Here is a 19,533-nt window from a genome sequence, read left to right on the forward strand (position 1 = left end):
CAAAGGTTCTGAATCTGAGTCTTCTTGAGTTGTGAGTGCCTCCTCCTTATGCCTTGATTGCTTGATTTTCTCATTGCCACATTCATAGGAGTAGTGATCTAATTTGTGACAATTGAAGCATTCAACTTTGCTCTTATCAAACTTCTTCTGGTTATAGTTCAATTTTGATCTTCCTCTTTTGTCAGAAGATTCAGACCATTCTTGACTTGTTTTTCTTCGGTTAAGGCTTTGTTTCCTTTTCCACTTCTTATCATTTCTTCTATCATCATCTTTATGAATTGCTTTTAAGGCTTGTTCTGCTTTCTTCATTGGATTTCTCTCAATCAACCTTAATTCATGTGCCTCCAAAGAGCTTTGCAACTCTTTTATCTTCATGAGAGTGACATCTTTTGATTCTTCAATGGCCACAACTATGAAATCAAATCTTGGAAGCAAAGATCTCATGATTTTCTCAATAACCATGGTATCTGTAATTGCTTCACCATACCCCTTCATCTGGTTGGTTATTGTGAGAATCTTGGTGAAGTATTCACCAACCTTGTCACCCTCCTCCATATGCAATAGCTCATATTGCTTCCTTAGTGATTGAAGTTTAACTTTCTTGATCTTGTCCCCTACAGCATGACTTGTCACCAATATGTCCCATGCTTCTTTGGTTGTCATGGCACTTTGTATCTTCTCAAAGTGAACATCATTCACTCATTGGTGGATCAGAAACAAAACTTTGTTGTCTTTCTTTTGTGCTTCTGATTGATCCAGTGACAAGAATCCATCTTGTACAACCTCAATGACTTCTTGATATCGAAACAAAACCTTCATATGAGTTTGCCATCTATCCCAATTCTTATTGGTAAGAATATGAAGCCTCATTGCTTGAAGGTTATTGCTGTTTCCACTCATCCTTCAACTCTTTCACTGTTCTGCTTTTGTCAACTTCTCCTCCAACTAGTTGATTCACACACAACTATCTCAACTCCCTTTCAATCAGACCAGCTTATGCAATTCGATTCCCACAGGACTTTGATTTGCCTTAGCTCTAGATACCAAGCTTGTTGGGGCTTTAACTTGCCACACAACACCAAACAGAAATAAGAAGAATGAAAGTGAAGATTGTGAGTTAGAGAGAAGAAGAGAAAATTATATTGAATATTCCTTAATACATTCAAAGCAAAATAGAAACTTGTCATTTATAGTAAACCTGTCACAACAGAAATTTAAACAGATTTCCTAAAATAGTAAGTTTCAACTATCAACAACAAAACACTTCTAAACAATTACAACTTGAATTAAAACCTATCTAACTTCAACAATAATGCCCCAAAATATGTTCCAAATCAATTACAATGAAAAAAATAGAAAAATAATGAATATTTAATTTTTTTTAATTAAATGATATATTTTCATTAAGATAGAAGATAATTTGAGACAATAAATTTTAATCCAATTATTATAGTTTCCCATGCACTCAAGCCGTGAATAACATCTTTATATATCTATGATAATAATAATATATTATCCTTTAAATTGGTGTAGAATAAAGTAATTATTCATTTATTTGTTAATGGTGGATTTAAAAGTAATATATATTACTATATTATACATTAAGAAATTTTATATGGAGATTTAATAAGAATATAATCATTATTCAGTCAATGGTATAGAATTAATTGTAGAAAGATATTTATCGATATATATATATATATATAATATATATATATAGTAATAAACTTAATAGAACCTTTTACATCTGATTAGTATCACCATGCTGAGGAGGGACCAGCATGTTGTTGTCTATAAAAAAAGTTTATCCAAACTTTAATATCACACCCCACGACATTGGACTCAGTCGCATATATATATAAGCAAGAGTATGAACATTCACATGATTGAATTTATTTGTCTAGTGATAAATTCAAACTATACCATCAGTTTAATTGTGACCAGTAACCAATTAGAGATCATCTAAACTTATTTCTACAACTATAAAATAAGCTGAGTTTAATTCAATCTCAATAGCTTCCGTCAACCTCAAAAGTAGATATAGGAGTGGAATAGGATTAAGATATTTGGAGTATTATATTAGATTATTCTAAATATGTGGAGTTTTATATTAATCAACAAAACGTTTGATCTAGTATATAAAATTTCACTCGATCTCCAGATAGGCTGCTAAAAAGTTAAATTTTCGATTATTCGGAACGAAATATCTTAAAAGTGATTAGTTCTTTATTCATAGAGTAAAATGATCCTTTTTTTTTGTTTCCCACAGGTATCCTCGCACTAGAGGCAATCTTGTCTGAGCATGGCACATCCACAGGTAAGTGGGGCTAACTCTCCCAACGAACATTTTTTCCATCCACAAGACTCAAACCCGGGTTCTTGCTTAAGGGGAATCAAGCATGTACCACTTGAACCAACGCCCGTTGGTAGAGTAAAATGATCCTTTGATTATACAAAAAAAAAATTAGTATATTTAAATTTTTTTGTTCTACCAATGTATCCTCTTACTCCTTTTGGGTAAGGAATTAATTCCCTACAAAATGCATGTATGTCACTCCTAACAAATGTTATTCATAGAAATTGAACATTTCCTATAATTTAATTTAATGGAGTCTTACACCATTAGAATAACAATTCGTTGGTATTAGCATATTCAAATTGAGCAAACGTAACTCAATCTCAGAACTCAGTTTTTGGGCATAATACCACATTTTCTTCGTGAGAGATAATCCTTAGCTAGGGTAACAAATCTTTTTATTAAATATTTAGTGCAACTACAAACTCCAAATTTGAAATCTGTAATTAAGTTGTATCGACTTATATTAGCCATTTAAATGTTCGTGATCTTAAGAATTTAGTTTAAAGGTGAAGGAACATTATTTAAGCATTGTAAGGAATATAATATTATTTGTACATATAAGATGTATATTAATTAAAACTCTATGTCTACCATTTTAATAAGAAAAAAAAGAAAGATTCATCATTGTTATTTTCCTTTTCTTAGGAAGAAAAGGGCATTTTAAATAGACCGTAATTTATAGATTCATACTCATTTTCTTGTGGGATGAGTCATTAGTCTAGTGATATAATGTTTCACTAGATTTACATATATCATACTCATTTATGAAAATGACAATTGTTAGGAGAGATAATTATACAATCTGAAGAAGATTAATTTATTATCTGTGGAGTGAGAGAGTAATATTGGTTATACAAAAAATACACTAGCAGGGTAAGATTCAACATATATTCATGCTTATTGGATATTTACATAAGAGAATGTATAATCTTCCTACTACTTTGATGGACCGGGTAAGCAAAGCAACCTTATTATAATTATTCAAGTTGTCGTGTGACATCTACAAATAATAACATATAATTTCTCATTGACATGAATTACTAGCTAACCTAGAATTTCATATTAATAAACTTCATTTTACATCATCCCATATATATAAGAATAAAATATATTGAGCTTTATACATAAGCAATCGGTTACCCTATTTTCATATGCATCATTTTATTCAAAAGTTGGCAACTTGATTGAAAGGAACTCTGACATCTATTTTAATATTGAATTTACAATTAGATTGTACTTTTCTCTCTAGTCTATTATATAATTCCATTTGAAGTGTAGGATTAATATTTGAAATCTCCAAGCTTTAGAATTTGGTCAAGCTTAACTAGATTATAATATTTGATTTATAGAACAAAGCTAGAATGTAAGGACATAATCACAATTTATTTATAAATAAAAATTTACATATATGCATATATCTCTACAAACTCAAGACATATAGTATAGAATATCATATATTTTTCTCCAATTTCAAAGATCTTCATTTCACTATAATAGATGGAGGAAAGAATTGAATAAAGTATACTTGATACATTGATAATACAATTGCCTCAAAACATTGTTTGTCTCGAATGGTATTATATTTTTTATCCCAAATTAATGTGAATGCCACTTTATATTTTTAAATTTTTTGTTTTATTCTTATAACAACATATAATTAATATATAATGAGACATTATTATAGACATGTGATCTTTGTCTCAAAAAGTTTGGTGTGTGCCTTGTAAACCTGCATTATAAATTTGACTTTTCTACTTGATGTGATTGTTAATTCTGCATATTTATCATTTCCAAGTGGATAGATTTAAAGCGTAGTTATAAGTTAGTATAACTAAGCAATAATGTTTTTGACCTAGCATTTTGTGGAAATTTATTGTCTCACTTGTTTATGTGGCACTGTATTATTTTGCCAACAAGAAGCACATGGATACTCTAAAAAAAATATGTTCTGACGTTTGCATGAAATTAAGGGATGTTTTGGTTTGGGATTACATTATCTATCACACACTTTGTAACAATATATTTCTATATGTAATTAAAGTTTAAAATATGTACACTGTTTTTATAAAGTTTTTTATATTATTAATACATCATTCATTATTGATTTGTATTACTTTTATTTGAGAGTCAATAATAATTAATATATGAATGATAAATAAATTATTAACAGTGTACAAACACGGTGCACATATTAAATCCATAGAACTATAGGAAGGGACAATCATTTTGTAAATGCAACCATTCATATGAAGAGTATATATCCATCCTCCAAAATGTTTTAGTTGGATTTTAAAAGGGCCCTGCTGGCTTAGGTAATTAGATGTGCGCACATGTTTGACAATAATGGAACTTTATACCTAAAACGAACATTAAATACAACTAACTCCATTTTTTTTAAATCTTTCAGTAAATTATATTGATATTTCTGAGTTTTAGTGAAACTATACAAACCACTCATTTTTTTTATATTTATAAAAAACCATAATTTATATATATAAATTATACTGATCAGGAGAAAAAATGTAATATTTTAAATAAGAAGGGAGATGCGTATAATTAAGTTAAACAAAATATTATATATTGTGGAGATAAATCCAAATAACCTACGAGTCAATATCTCTTTATTATTTTTGGTTTATTACAATATAATATAAGAGTGATTTAAATAATATATCTTTAGAATTATTGATACATTTTTAACAAAGAATAATGAAGATACATTGACTTGTATATTATTTGGATTAACTTAATTAAATTTAAAACATTTTTTTAAATATTATACTTATTTCTCGTGCAAAAGTGATCAATATAATGAAAATATACAAATTAGAGGTATATACATGTGTAGAAAAGTGATGAGTAATTTATATAATTAAATTAATCTAAAACTAATTGTTTAGACTAATAAGCATATTTTAGTTGCTTCCTACACAAGTAGATTCTATTCAGACTTGCTTAATTTTCTGGTATTGTCACCCAATTGAATTTGTCCTCATAAAGTACAGATTCTAAGGAGTAATTTTTGTTACACCGACGAAAATGATACATAATAGTAATTTTAGATTACTAAAAACTAAAAAAAATAAATATTAAATATAAATGAAATGAGTTATTTTTAGCATTTTCATGGCACTTAATAAAGATTTTTAAGTAAATTCTCATTTCAGTTTGACTTTACCAGTTTTAAATATGGGTCAAATTAATTCTTATTAGGTATTACAAAACATGCTAAAATGACTAATTTAACTATTTAATATTTTCCGGATCATTTCAGATTTTTTAATTTTTGAATTATAAAATTAATAAAGTCACAAAAACATGAGAAATGAAACGATTTTTACTTACGTTTATGATCTTTAAATACTAGTTTGAATTTTTATTTTTTCTAAATCAAAATTTTCACAGATGAAATTTACATGAAGCAAAATACATATTTACTCCTTATCTAATCACTATTTCTTCAACAAACTTTATTTTTTCAACCAACAAATTGCCCCATAAAGAAAATACAGAAGACTATTTAATTGAACTGTACTTCACTTTTTCGATGACAAATTTTGGTTTTTAGCTTTTTTGTGATATAAAAGAGCCTGCAATAATATCCTATGATATAGTAGTAGTTGGCCACTGTTACCTACAAGCTAGCTTTTTATATTGAGCTTTTTATTCTATTCAATTCATTTTCCTTTTCATTTATTGATTATCTGATTCATATATTAAACTCACCTTTTTGATTCATTCATTCTCATAAAGTCAAAATCGCCAACCCAATTCTAAAGCTTCTCTTTTTTTTCTTTCACCATTTTTTTAAACCCATTTGGTATTAAATCTACTATTATGACAATGATGGATTCCCTCATCAACTACACCTACTTTATCTGCTGTATTTATTGCTATGACTTGGTATTTGAGATAATTCCAACGAGGATTCACACACTGTTTTTTCATCTTCATGTTGTAATACCCATGTGTTAGTTTATGTTTTCTTCTTAGTTTTTGACTTTTTGGTTTAAAGTTTGAGTCTTTTTTTCACTTTGGTTTGGAATTTGATTATGTTATTTGTATGCTTCAATTGGGTATTCTTCTTTAGTTTGATAACTGCTGGGATTTTCTACTTTGATGCATACATAAAATGGGGTTGTCTTATTTAAATGTTGATGCTTCATTATTTTGGTACTTTAGTTGCAACACCCCATGTGTTAGTTTTTGCTTTGTTGTTTGTTTTTGTTTTAACGTTTGACTCTTTTCTTTTCTCTCATTTTGACATGGAATTTGCTTATGTTATTCATATGCTTCAATTGGGTATTCATAGTTTGATAGCTGCTAGGATTTTCTACTTCGATGCAAAAAAAATGAGGTTTCAGCTTTAGTTTGAGAGCTTCTGGAATTCCACAGTTTGATACAAACACAGGGTTGCTTTTGAAATGAGTATTCTTCTGTAGTTTGGTAGCTAATAGAATTTTCAAATAAGATGCATTGATGGGGTTGTTTATTGAATTGAAATCCATGGATGGATGTTTCTTACCTATTTTGATTTTTGGTTTAATTTTTTTATATTGAACTTTTCCTACATAATTTCTTGGTACCAGGGAGAGACAAGTACCTGCATAGTTCATGAGAGTTATCTAAGAATCCTGGTTATTTCTATGTTCCTGAGATGTATCTGTCAAAAGGTTGCAAGCATGGAGCTTTTGTTTTCAGCTTGTGGTTCTGCTGCTATTTGCTACTGGCTGCAGGACAGGATGGCATCACGAAACCCACTGAAGGTATGTGTGTGTGCACGTTTTCTTTTGCGGTATTCCATGGTTGTTTTGTTTGATTGCTTTTATATGTGGATATATAGAGAAATTTACCGCCTCTTCGCTTGTGAGGGTAAGGCTGCGTACATCTAACCTCTCGGACCTCACTAGTTGGGAGCCTCGTGCACTTCGCCGCCCTTTTTATTGATGATATAATGATTTCATTTGCATTGATTTTGCAGTTGAAGCATTGAAAGCCATAAAGATAAGTTTGATTGATCCTAATAGAAATTTGAGCAATTGGGATCTCGGAGACCCATGCACAGCTAACTGGACAGGAGTTCTGTGCTTCAACGACACATTACTCGATGGCTATCTGCATGTTCAAGAACTGTATGACTTATCTTCTACTTGACATTTCTGTGTAACAAAAAATATATTACTATTTTAAGCTTCCATTTCCTTTGTTTGTCTGTTATTTGTATCTTTCTCTCTTGTCTGTTAAGGTTAAAATAGACAGACAATCATTGTCGTGGACCAAACGCTTAATTAGATAATAATTTGTACTTTGTATACTACAGTATAAATTAATATAATCAGCTGATCAGGATGGGAGCTGTGGGCCACAATTGCATCATTCTGTATGATGTTATTTTAAATGTATTTTATGAATTTATATACCTCGAAGAAAAATCTCTGTTTGACAAGCTATCGATCTAATTTATCTGTTACTTTCATTTCTAGCATCAATACTTCTTAATGCATGTCTATCAATTTCTGTTTGAGAAGGTAGAATTTTAATTCTTATGCTACTCCATTAAATTTGATTTTCTTGTTTGTAGGCAACTGCTAAAGTTGAACTTGTCAGGAACTCTGGCACCAGAGATTGGCAACTTAACTTATATGCAAAGACTGTAAGACTATTCGTGTCGATTTTTTAAATGACAAGTATCATGAATGATTTCCAATTTAGTAATTGTTAGACGCCATCTTTTTTGAGTATAATATATTTTGCTCATTTGAGTGTTTCGTCCCTTTTGCAACTTTAACTTACCTTCTTCCTCTGATATTTGCTTTTCTGCGTTCCAAAGGAACTTTATGTGGAACAACATAAGCGGGAGTATTCCGAAGGAGATAGGCAATATTAAAAGTTTGCAACTCTTGTAAGTTGAGCCTTCCCTTTTGTCATGTATGTTAGTCGCTATGTGGTAAAAAAACTCGGTTGTTTTATCACCTTGGTAAATTCTAGTCATTTCAGACATTGGTATGTACAACATCCTTGTTATTGTATGCACACAGAATCGTGTCTTCTAAATAAATTGAATTCAAATAGTGGTTCCTATAGGATGAAAATTAAATTCAAATGATTGTAGAAATAAGCAAATGGTGTTTTTACATGAAGAGTTACACTATTTTTACTTTCTTTCGCAATAATATTTCTTTTTTCCAGGCTCCTGAATGGAAATCAATTAACAGGTCCTCTGCCAGAGGAGCTTGGTTATCTTCCAGTCCTCGACAGAATACAAATCGATCAGAACCACATAACAGGACCTTTACCTGTATCATTTGCAAATCTAAACAAGACAAAGCACTTGTAAGGTTCTTTATGGTGAATATGTAGTTTAAGAATTACCACTCTTGCTATTTTAATCTTATGTGAATTCTTCTATTTTTCAACCTTTATTATTTTTACCAAAAAGGGTGAGAAAAATAATAATGTTTCATTAATGTTGGTAATTCTCCCCGGATGGTGCAGTCACATGAATAATAATTCAATTAGCGGGCAAATCCCACCAGAGCTTTCCAGATTACCAAGCCTTGTTCATCTGTAAGTTCGTAATTGCATACATTTGACAAAATTGCAGCCATTAACATACTTTTCTGTTTTTTATTCAATTATTAGTTGTCATGCTTATATCTTGTTCACAAGATGTATCTTTCTATCTGCAGCCTTCTCGACAACAACAACTTATCAGGATATCTTCCCCCTGAGCTGTCCAATTTACCGAGCTTACTTATAGTGTATGTTTTCTTATTCTGTGTAGTAAGTCTGTGTGTAAGCACATTTAGTTTTCATTTTTTATTGGATGAAAAAAAACATTCTTATGAAGCTAATGACATTTTCCTTTTCTTCAAATGGGTGTTAATCTCTGCTATCTGTTCCTTTTCTGATGAGTATTTTTCTTTTCAAATATATGCTACAATTATGCTTTTCCATGGAAACATTTAACAAATGAACCAATAAGTAAAACGAAAATTAATGTTATTCATGCACCCCTAACATCTATCAACGGTATACTATTTTATAGGTTCACTGAAGTGCGCTTCAGGCTTCGGAACATACACTTCTTTCACTGATAGATTGTTAAATAAAGAGAAGCATTGATAGTGTATGATTCATGAGATATGCCAGTTGATACATAGAGGGAAGAGATTTTGGTGAACGAAAATATTAATGAAGTGGCAATAAGCCTATAAATGTATAGGTTGCTCAAGTAAAAGATAGAATGTTTGTCTTGTTTGATGCATTCCATGCCCCGGTAACAATGGGACTCCCTGGCCGCGGACGTGTCAACAGTTTTAATATTAGTTTTTAAATACATACTGTTTGGAAGAAATAGTTGTAAAGCTTTGGTTTGCCTTGTAGTGTCATTTGATGGTTTGATTCCCGATCAACTTTAGTTACATGTAAAAAAATAAGGATTGAGTGCTTCGCCAATGGTGTCATCTATCCTAGTTTTGATACTCCAGAGCTGGAAATTTTCTATTGTCAGTGTAGAACTTTTCAATATTTTTTCTTTGATGTCCACTGATTCTACATTGTTGAATGCTTTAATAAATATTACTCATTGTATAGTTATGTTTTTAAAATAGTTGTTCATTCTTAAATCTTCTTTTTGCAGTCAACTTGATAACAATAACTTTGGTGGAAATAGCATCCCAGATTCCTACCGCAACATGTCAAAATTGTTGAAATTGTAAGTGAACTTGGTGATCCCTTGTTCATAAGTTAGTTTTACATGTACAGGGTCGGGAGCTGAGGTGTTTTAGATCATTTATTTTAATTTTAAGACATGAAATACCAATTTCAGATGCAAATTTTTGTGATTGAATTTTTTTTATGTAGGACTAACAATTATGCAAAAAGAGGAAAATGTTGGTCATGGACTTTAAAATATAATCAAATGGCAAATATGTGTGTGGGTAGAACACCATAAATGAAAGTAAAATAATCTCACAGTTAGATTAGAAAGAGTTGTTTGACTCAAAAAGTATGACATGATCTCATCATATTTCCTTCTTCAAATATGTATTGTTATGTATTCAATTTCCAATCATGCTCTGTTAATATTCCATTTTCTGATATCCACATTGTTTTGGTAAAGTATTTTAGTTTGGTTTATGAGAAGTATCTCCTCGTGTCATGATTTTATGGCTGGAGGAGATAACTTATCTCCTGATATGAAGAGATACTTTATTTTCTTGGTTTATTTGGAGATATCATGTCACCACTCTGTGTTTCTTCCCCCTATGCTTATGATAACTTCTGGTCAAAAAAGAATTTTTTTAAATTTGGTTAGGAGAAGGGTTTATGTCAAGGTTGATGTATATCATATGTTATTGGATGCTTGGTTATATCAGGAGCCTTAGGAATTGCAATTTGACAGGACCAATTCCTGATCTAAGCACAATACCACACCTTGGTTATCTGTAAGTTCAGTTATCTCATTTTCATTTAACTCAGTTTATACAGTTAAATTATCGGATTTTATATCGAGGGAAGTGACTGTTACTGACTAAGTGAATTCCGATATATATGTATAAACGAAAGTCTAATGGAGTGTGTAAATGCTCCTACTGACTACTTTTTTGTGTAAATTCCAGTGACCTCAGTTCCAATCAGTTGAATGGATTGATTCCCCCTAACAAGCTTTCTGAAAACATCACAACCATGTAAGAATCTCTGTCATTTAGATAAATTGTTATCTATTGATTTTGCATCTAAATATTTGGATTTCATGTTATATTTTTCTGTGTTAAGTTATCAGGGTAAATCTATAGAATGTGATAATACTTTAAATTTTTGAACTCTGGGATATGTGCAGTGATTTATCAAACAACAAGCTTACTGGAACTATTCCACCCTACTTTTCTGGTCTTCAGCATCTTCAGAAACTGTAAGTTATCTTCTATGTTATACTTTCTTCAACATCAAACTATACTGGGTACTATAAAGCCAAACTAGACCTACTATAAATCACCCTATCCTTTTGTACATCATATATTGAATTTGTTAGTACAATTTATTTAATTTTTTATATTTCTTCTCTAATGACCCACCCAGTGGGATTAAGGCTCGACTGTTGTTATTGTTGTTGTATTTCTTCTCTAATGAGTTGTATTATAAAATAAACGGCTATTTACTACATATCATCCTCTGTGGCAGGTCACTTGCAAACAATTCATTGAATGGTAGTGTTCCTTCCACCATTTGGCAGAACAAGACATCAAATGGAACAGAAATATTTCTCGTGTAAGACCCGAAGTTATAAATACCATACTTTTGCTTACTTGGATGTATATATGGGGGCGTTGTATGTGTTTTATTTTTCTTAATAAAAGATAGGGGGCGAGGGTTCTGGTTAGCTGATAGTATGTGTGCACACATGCAGACATGTGCATATGTATTCTTTAAGGCATATTTTGGGTGTTTTTTATGCTAATATCATCTGATCTTGCAGGGAGTTTCAAAATAATAAACTTACAAGCATATCTGGCGATACTAATCTTCCTCCAAATGTCACTCTCGAGTACGGTTCTAAACTTACATGCTATTTGTACTGAAATCATGGTGGTGAAGGCTACAGATTTTCATCTATTTTATCTTGTTATAAGTTTAAAGCAAGAATATCATTTTGCTGAAGGTCTAGAATTGCTGAACATTGGATTTAGCACATAGTTCATTTTTAATTTTTGAAAATTACTGTGTTTCAGGCTTAATGGTAATCCTCTGTGCTCAAATGACACCCTAAGTCAGTTCTGTGTATCAGAAGCTGCTTCCGGTGACCCAAATGGCTTAATTCCAGCAAACCCCAATGCTTCCTGTCCTACTCAAGCATGCCCCCCTCCTTATGAATACTCTGTAGATTGTTTCTGTGCAGCACCATTGCTTGTTGGTTATCGGTTGAAAAGTCCTGGATTTTCAGATTTTCGCCCATACAAGGAGACATTTGAGGACTATCTGAGTTCTGGTCTTGATATATCTACTGATCAGCTTCAGTTTACTTTTAGATGGCAAGTAGGACCTCGACTGAGCATGGAGTTGAAGCTTTTTCCCGTATATGTTGTCAATAGTAGCACTCATATTTTTAATGACAGTGAGCTCCTGCGGATCACAAGCATGTTCACAGGATGGAAAATTCCGGACAGTGACTTGTTTGGGCCTTATGAACTACTTAACTTCACTCTGCTAGATCCTTACAAGGATGGTAAGTCTCAGACCCTTCTTATAATCTGCTAGAGTGCTTGGTGGAGTTTGGATTTGATGCATACTATTGACAATAAAATCATGGTCATGTTTCCCTTAGCTGGTTGAACATTACAGTCTCATACCTATACCAATGAGTTGATTAAGTAGTGTAAGGCTCCACTAGATCCCCAAGTATCGTATAAGGCCAAAGATCAAGGTTCGACCCCTGAAAGCAGCACTTGTTAGTATAGGCAGCCATGTATCCCAAAAGGGATTAGTTCCTTACCCGGAGGATGAGATGCTATAGCAAAATCAAAATAACTGTGCTGTGACAATTCACAGTGAATTGGTTGATCAAGATTCAATGCTCTGTTGAAGAGTACATTGTATGTGTTGAAGAAGTTAACTGTGGAACTTTGAACTTAGCTACTTCAAATTTGAAACTTCAATGTCACTAGAGCTCATCAATAAATAAGCTGCTTCACAATAATGTGCCATACCATATATTGTATATCATATTTGCCAACTGTTATATAATTTTTCTTACACTTCTCACTATTGTCGCAGTGATTTTCACCTCTTCAAAATCAGGGTCTGGGATAAGTAAGGGTGCACTGGCTGGCATAGTCTTAGGGGCAATTGCCTGTGCAGTGACATTATCTGCAATTGTTACTCTTCTCATATTAAGAGTAAAACTGAAAGATCATCGTGCAGTTTCCAAACGACGTCACTGTGAGTTCTTTATCATGAATCATCAAGTATATTGTTATTTTGCTTTCACTTGTCTCGAGTGCTCTACCCGGTCAAAATGAGAACGCTTTATGTTATTGCAAATGCTGTTTTTATTTTTGACTGAACCATATTTGAGATCTAATTATCTTTTATCGTCATTCAGAGTAGTCTTATTGTTGCCATAATACATTGAATTCTTGAAAGAATTATAAGATCCGTCTTAGGCCTCCTAATGAACTCCAATGTCGCATTGATTTATCGCCCCTTGCTTTTTTCCCTCCTTTTTCTGATATAAAGAGAATTTTTTTAAGAGACAAACGAGGGAAAATACAACTAGAGTCTAGGAGGAGGATAAGATATCCTTCAAAAGAATCAAAATAGAATTCTAGATACAACAAAGAATGTGAAAAACTTAATGCAGAAAGTCTCCCGTTTTTGCATATTAGAGTTCAGCAAGAGGAATTCTCTTTTGAACAGCTGTGCAGAACACCGAAGATTGCCCTTTCCCATAACAATATAGGGTCATAGACAAAATACAAGGCATATAAAAAAGATAAGGCTTTTTGTCCCTGAATTATCAGCTGTTGGATGAGTTGTTACATTGTCTCCAAACAAGGTTGAAAGACCATTTGGAGAATGAATTTCTTAATGCAGCATTAGAATGCCCATAATGTGAAATCTTAACAGTATTGTGACACTGTAGATGCTTATGTATGTGAGCAGCTACATCGTAACATATCTGATAAATTGTGGGGGTTGAAAGTTGTTATAGATCTTTATTTCCCCCCTTTATCATGACTTATATACCTGTGGCTAGTTCATATACTGGACATTTTATTACTAAGAAGGTGCAAGTGCGGTAGTGCTGCCTATGCATGTTTTTAATGTTCTCAAAATGAAGAAAGAAATTTAACTGCAATTCAGATATTCATCTAAAAGCTCTAGCTATAATTTACACTCCGTTAAATTACTCTCTCTTTTTCCTATGGTTTATCTAACGGAACTTCCACATTTTCAGCATGAAATTAAATCAAAATTTTATTTAACTTGAGATGTTGGAGAGTTAAAAAACTATCTGGTACTGTGAATTTGCTATAGTTATACAAACACATCTGAATGAGTTTATTTAAAAATTCTCATACATAGGCTTGTGTTTCTTCACAGCTTCTAAGACCATAATAAAAATTGATGGTGTAAGGTCCTTCACTTATGAAGAAGTGTCCTCTGCAACACACAATTTTAGCAACTCTGCTCAAGTTGGACAAGGGGGCTATGGGAAGGTTTATAAAGGCGTTCTACAAAACGGCACTGTTGTTGCCATAAAACGTGCACAGGAGGGATCACTGCAAGGTGAGAAGGAGTTTCTTACAGAAATATCATTACTATCAAGGTTACATCATCGCAACCTTGTCTCTCTGCTCGGATACTGTGACGAAGAAGGTGAACAGGTACTTTTTGTTTTGAAATTCAGAAAATTAACACCTGCTATATTTTACTTTAGTACATGCTATGATCATCTTGGATTTTATTTTCAGTTTTGGAACTTATATTTTACTGTCCACAATTGCCTCACCTGTTGACTTTAGAATTATATCATTCCTACTGGAATTAGTATGCTGATAAAAACTTATTTTGAACATATTTCATTAAAAAGAGGATGATGTAAATGCATATTAACGACTAAGGCGAATGAATTTGAATAAAAAAGAAGGAAGCCATACTCAATTACGAGACACTTCCAGCCGTCCAGGTATCTGAGTTTCTGTTCTCGAAGAATCATTCTTGAAAAGGGTTTATTTGATATTTAGATACTATTGCTTGGAAAGGAAGAAATCTCCATATGGTTTATGAATTGAATATACCTTCTTGCAATGTACATATCCCTCACATTCTACAATTATGAATCTGATTGCTCTCTTATATATATGAGAGCAAGAGAAAGAAAGAAGAAAGCAAAAAACAGAATGGAAGCAAAAACAGAATGGAAAAACAGAATTAACAGAATTAACTAACTACTAGAATTGGTTAGCTTGTGCTCTAAGAAACCACACTGAGGCTGCAATTGAGGCTGCTGGACCATGATGACTTGGGCTTGAGGCTGCTGTAATTGAGGCTGCAATTGAGGCTGCATTTGAGGCTGCTGTAATTTGGATTTGCTAGGCTGCATATTATTTAATACCCCCCCACAAGCTGGAGAGAATATGTTGAATACTCCAAGCTTGGCGAGAAGGTGATGGAATGGAGAAGGATCAAGAGGCTTTGTTAAAATATCAGCGGTTTGTTCAGTGGTAGAGATTGGAAGAAGATGAAATAAGTTGGCTTGTAGTCTTTCCCTCACGACATGGCAGTCTATGTCTATGTGTTTTGTGCGTTCATGGAAAACTGAGTTGGCTGCAATGTATCTAGCAGAGTCATTGTCACAGTACAGCAAAGCTGGTTTGATGAAGGGAACCTGGAAGTTGCAGAGAAGGTAAGTGAGCCATTGAATCTCACAAGAAGATGATGCAAGTGCCCTATATTCTGCTTCAGAGGAGGAACGTGCCACTGTGTTCTGCTTCTTTGATTTCCACGACACCAATGAGTCTCCTAGGAAAACACAACATCCGCTAATAGACTTCCTTGAATCCATACATGATGCCCAATCTGAGTCACTGAAAGCTTTGAGTTGTAAACTGGATGAGTTAGGATAAAGCAACCCTTGTCCTGGATTAGCTTTGACATACCTGAGAACCCTAGTTAAGGCTTTAAAATGAATAACAGTTGGTTGAGCCATGAATTGGCTCAATTGTTGGATAGCAAAACTTATATCAGATCTAGTGTTAGTGAGATATAGTAACCTGCCTACTAATCTTCTGTATGATGCAGGATTGTTATAAGGCAAACTGTCATCATTGTGTAACTTAGTAGTTTTAACTATTGGAGTAGGTGCAGGTTTAGAAGCTAGGAACCCTGTGTCATATAGAATATCTAGGGCATATTTTCTTTGTGAAATAGTTATTCCCTTCTTAGTTCTGGCAACCTCTATGCCTAAGAAGTATTTGAGAGTGCCAAGGTCTTTGATCTTAAATTGTTGATCTAAGGTATGCTTGACATGTTGGATTTTGAGGCTATCATTACCAGCTAGAACCAAGTCATCCACATAGATGAGCAGGGCTGTAAAGTGTGATCCTTGTTTCTTAGTGAACAAGGAATGATCATGGTGAGATTGGAGATAGCCTAAGGATGTGAGAGACTTAGTGAGTTTAGTGAACCATTGCCTACCGGATTGCTTAAGGCCATAAAGAGATTTGCGTAGTTTGCAGACCATATTTGGTTTGGTGCAAATCACTCCTTGGGGTATGGTCATGTAAACTTCTTCATTGAGTTCCCCATGGAGGAAAGCATTGTTCACATCAAGTTGATGTATGAACCAATTTTGGGAAGAAGCTATGGCAAGGAGTAACCTCACTGTTGTGAGTTTCACAACAGGAGCAAAAGTGTCAAAGAAATCCACCCCCTCTGTTTGGTTGAAGCCTTTTGCTACTAACCTGGCCTTGTATCGTTCTATGGAACCATCTGACTTGTGTTTCACTTTGTAAACCCATTTACATCCTATGGCTTGTTTGTTGGGAGGTAAGGTAACAACAGTCCAGGTTTTATTCAGCTCGAGGGCATTAAGTTCATTTTGCATTGCCTCAATCCAATGGCTAGATTTGATTGCTTGGTTGTAATGTTTAGGTTCTATGGTGGTGGTGATGGATATTAAGTGGCTAAGGTGGTCACTGGATAAGGACTGGTATGAGAGAACAGAGGAAATTGGGTATTTGATCCTATTGTCCTTTGTATTTATCATATTGCAGTAGAAGTCTTGCAAATAGTTGGGTGGATATCTAATGCGTTCTGATTTTCTCTGTTCCTGAGTGTGGTAAGGGTCTATGGTTTGGTCATTAGTAGGATGTTCTAGAGGTGCATCATCAATATTTGTCTCATATGTGTTATGTCTAACATTGTCAGTAGGATTAATAGTAGGTTGGGGAATAAGGTCAAGGAAGCTTAACTCATTCTCAGTACCCTCATTGTCTTTATTTGTTACAGAGTCATAGGGCTTATTAGTTTTGTAAGGGAATAGTTTTTCATAAAAGACAACATTCCTGGAAAGGAAAATTTCCCTGTTGTGTAAGTCAAACAACAGATACCCCTTTGTACCAGTTTTGTGGCCAAGGAATATGCACTTTCTGGCACGAGGGTCTAGCTTGGTCCTGTGGTTAATAAGGGTGGAAGCATAACATTGGCAACCAAAAACTCTAGTCTCAAGTAGGTCAGGTCTCTTTTGGTGAAGGCACTCATAGGGTGTCCTTTCTTGTAGCACATGAGTAGGTAACCTATTTATGAGATAAGTAGCATGTTGGACAGCATAAGACCAGAAAATCCTAGGTAGGTGTGAATGAAAAAGCAAGGTCCTAGTCACATTAAGAAGGTGCCTATGTTTTCTTTCCACAACAGAGTTTTGTTGTGGAGTTTCTACACATGAGGTTTGGTGTAATATGCCAAAATCTTTAAAGAATTGAGGCATATTGAACTCAGAACCATTGTCAGTCCTGAGTGCTTTCACTTTCTTGCCAAATTGAGTTTGGACCATTGTCACAAACTCTTGAACTAATTTTCTGGCTTCTGCTTTGGTCCTCATTAGGAAGAGCCAAGTGTGTCTAGAGTAATCCTCAACAACAGTGAGGAAATACTTATGTCCACATATGGATGGGATAGCCAAGGGCCCCCATATGTCCATATGGACTAAGTCAAAAGTGTTGAGGCTTTTATGCATGCTGTCTTGGAAAGCTAATCTAGGCTATTTACCAAAATGACAGAAATCACAGGCTATGGCAGGTTTAAAATGAACAAAAGAGTATTGCTTGCATATAGAATTTAAAACATTAGTAGAGGGGTGGCCCAATCTATAATGCCATAGGTCAAATTCAGAATTGGTATGAAAAGCACTTACATTATGTTCTATGTTAGCAGCATTATTAAAACTCCTTCTAAGGACATATAGGCCATTTCTAACTTCAGCATGTCCAATCATCTTCCAAGTAGTCATATCCTGGATAGAGCATTTCAAGCCATCAAAAGTTAGAGCATAATGCATTGAACTAGCTATTTTATGGACAAATATGAAATTAAATAAGGATTCTGAGATACTTACAGAACCAGACAGCCTTGCCAATGTGGTTGATCCATTTGGCATATTTATAATAATAGGTTTGATTGAATGATAAATGTTAAATTTNTAAGTCAGGGCACACATGGTCTGTGGCCCCTGTGTCAAGTATCCATAAGGAAGAGTTACCTGTGGCATCATGACTCTTAGAGATGTCCTGAGGATCAGGTGCTGGCATTGGGTGCATACTCAATTGATTTATGTTGTGATCATCCTTGGTTGGTCCTATATTGTGCAGCAATGATGATAATTGAGCATATTCTCTAGCACCAAATCTAAACTCTGTTGTATTGCCTTCTACCATTTGTTGTTCCATAGGTTCTTTATTGTCAATTTGAGTTGTGTCATTGATGGCCATATTTGTTTGTCTTGGATTTCCTTGTTGGTAATTCGGGGGAAAACCATGCTTAAAATAGCACGTTTCTATTGTGTGCCTTTCCTTGCCACAATATGTGCAGAATTTGACTGCATTAGTTCTGCCTGGATTGAAGCTTCTTGTGTTGCTTCTGCCCCTACCTTGTGTGGTTCCTCCTCTGGTAGTATAGCTAGTTCTTGGTTTCCAATTCTGTCTCTGATCATCCTGGTTGGTTTGTTGCCTATTGTTAGCCGAATTGTAGAGAACCTTGGAACTTTGTGGATTTTCACCAACCAGTTGTCCTTCTTGCTGTATGAGTAGTGAGAATGCTTTGTTCATGGTGGGAAAAGGTTCCATCATCAAGATTTGGGACCTTGTAGTGTTGAATTCTTCATTTACTCCTTTGAGGAAGCAAATCACATACTCAGTTTCACGATATTCCCTATTTTTGTTAGCTGATTCACATCTGCATCTGATTTCACAAACACATGCTGGAAGTGGCCTTATGGATTCAAGCTCATCCCATAATATTTTTAAGTCTGTAAAGTAGCTAGAGATGCTTCTATCCCCTTGCTTGATTGAGTGGAGATCTTGGAGCAAGTTTGAAAATCTGAAGTAATCTCCTTTAGAGAATCTTTCTCTTAGGTCTTGCCATAGCTCTCTTGCACCATCAATGTACACTAT

The 19,533-nt window shown here is 33.7% G+C and overlaps 1 protein-coding gene and 1 long non-coding RNA gene across 6 annotated transcripts in view; one reads left to right on the top strand and one right to left on the bottom strand.

The window, feature by feature from the left end:
- The window catches only part of LOC109329898 (probable LRR receptor-like serine/threonine-protein kinase At1g06840), a 16,288-nt gene continuing 2,866 nt past the window's right edge, over positions 6,112-19,533 (top strand). Inside the window, exons 1-17 of one of the 5 annotated variants that reach the window (XM_019563782.1) lie at positions 6,113-6,329; positions 6,949-7,125; positions 7,341-7,491; positions 7,941-8,012; positions 8,190-8,261; positions 8,549-8,692; positions 8,855-8,926; positions 9,049-9,120; positions 10,002-10,076; positions 10,741-10,809; positions 10,984-11,052; positions 11,205-11,276; positions 11,546-11,632; positions 11,841-11,909; positions 12,094-12,587; positions 13,136-13,300; positions 14,465-14,748. In XM_019563782.1, coding sequence (XP_019419327.1) covers positions 7,017-7,125; positions 7,341-7,491; positions 7,941-8,012; positions 8,190-8,261; positions 8,549-8,692; positions 8,855-8,926; positions 9,049-9,120; positions 10,002-10,076; positions 10,741-10,809; positions 10,984-11,052; positions 11,205-11,276; positions 11,546-11,632; positions 11,841-11,909; positions 12,094-12,587; positions 13,136-13,300; positions 14,465-14,748 — 2,076 coding nt within the window. In that variant the 5' untranslated portion in view covers positions 6,113-6,329; positions 6,949-7,016. The other 4 variants (XM_019563785.1, XM_019563786.1, XM_019563783.1 and 1 more) reach the window with 4 other exon arrangements.
- LOC109329899 lies at positions 13,420-14,456 on the bottom strand. The gene is made up of 2 exons (XR_002105595.1): positions 14,348-14,456; positions 13,420-13,537 (listed from the first exon to the last, which is right to left on the bottom strand). It is a non-coding gene; the product is annotated as an uncharacterized LOC109329899 (long non-coding RNA).

The sequence above is a fragment of the Lupinus angustifolius genome, chromosome LG16 (assembly GCF_001865875.1).
Source record: "Lupinus angustifolius cultivar Tanjil chromosome LG16, LupAngTanjil_v1.0, whole genome shotgun sequence".
Taxonomy (NCBI): Eukaryota; Viridiplantae; Streptophyta; class Magnoliopsida; order Fabales; family Fabaceae; genus Lupinus; species Lupinus angustifolius.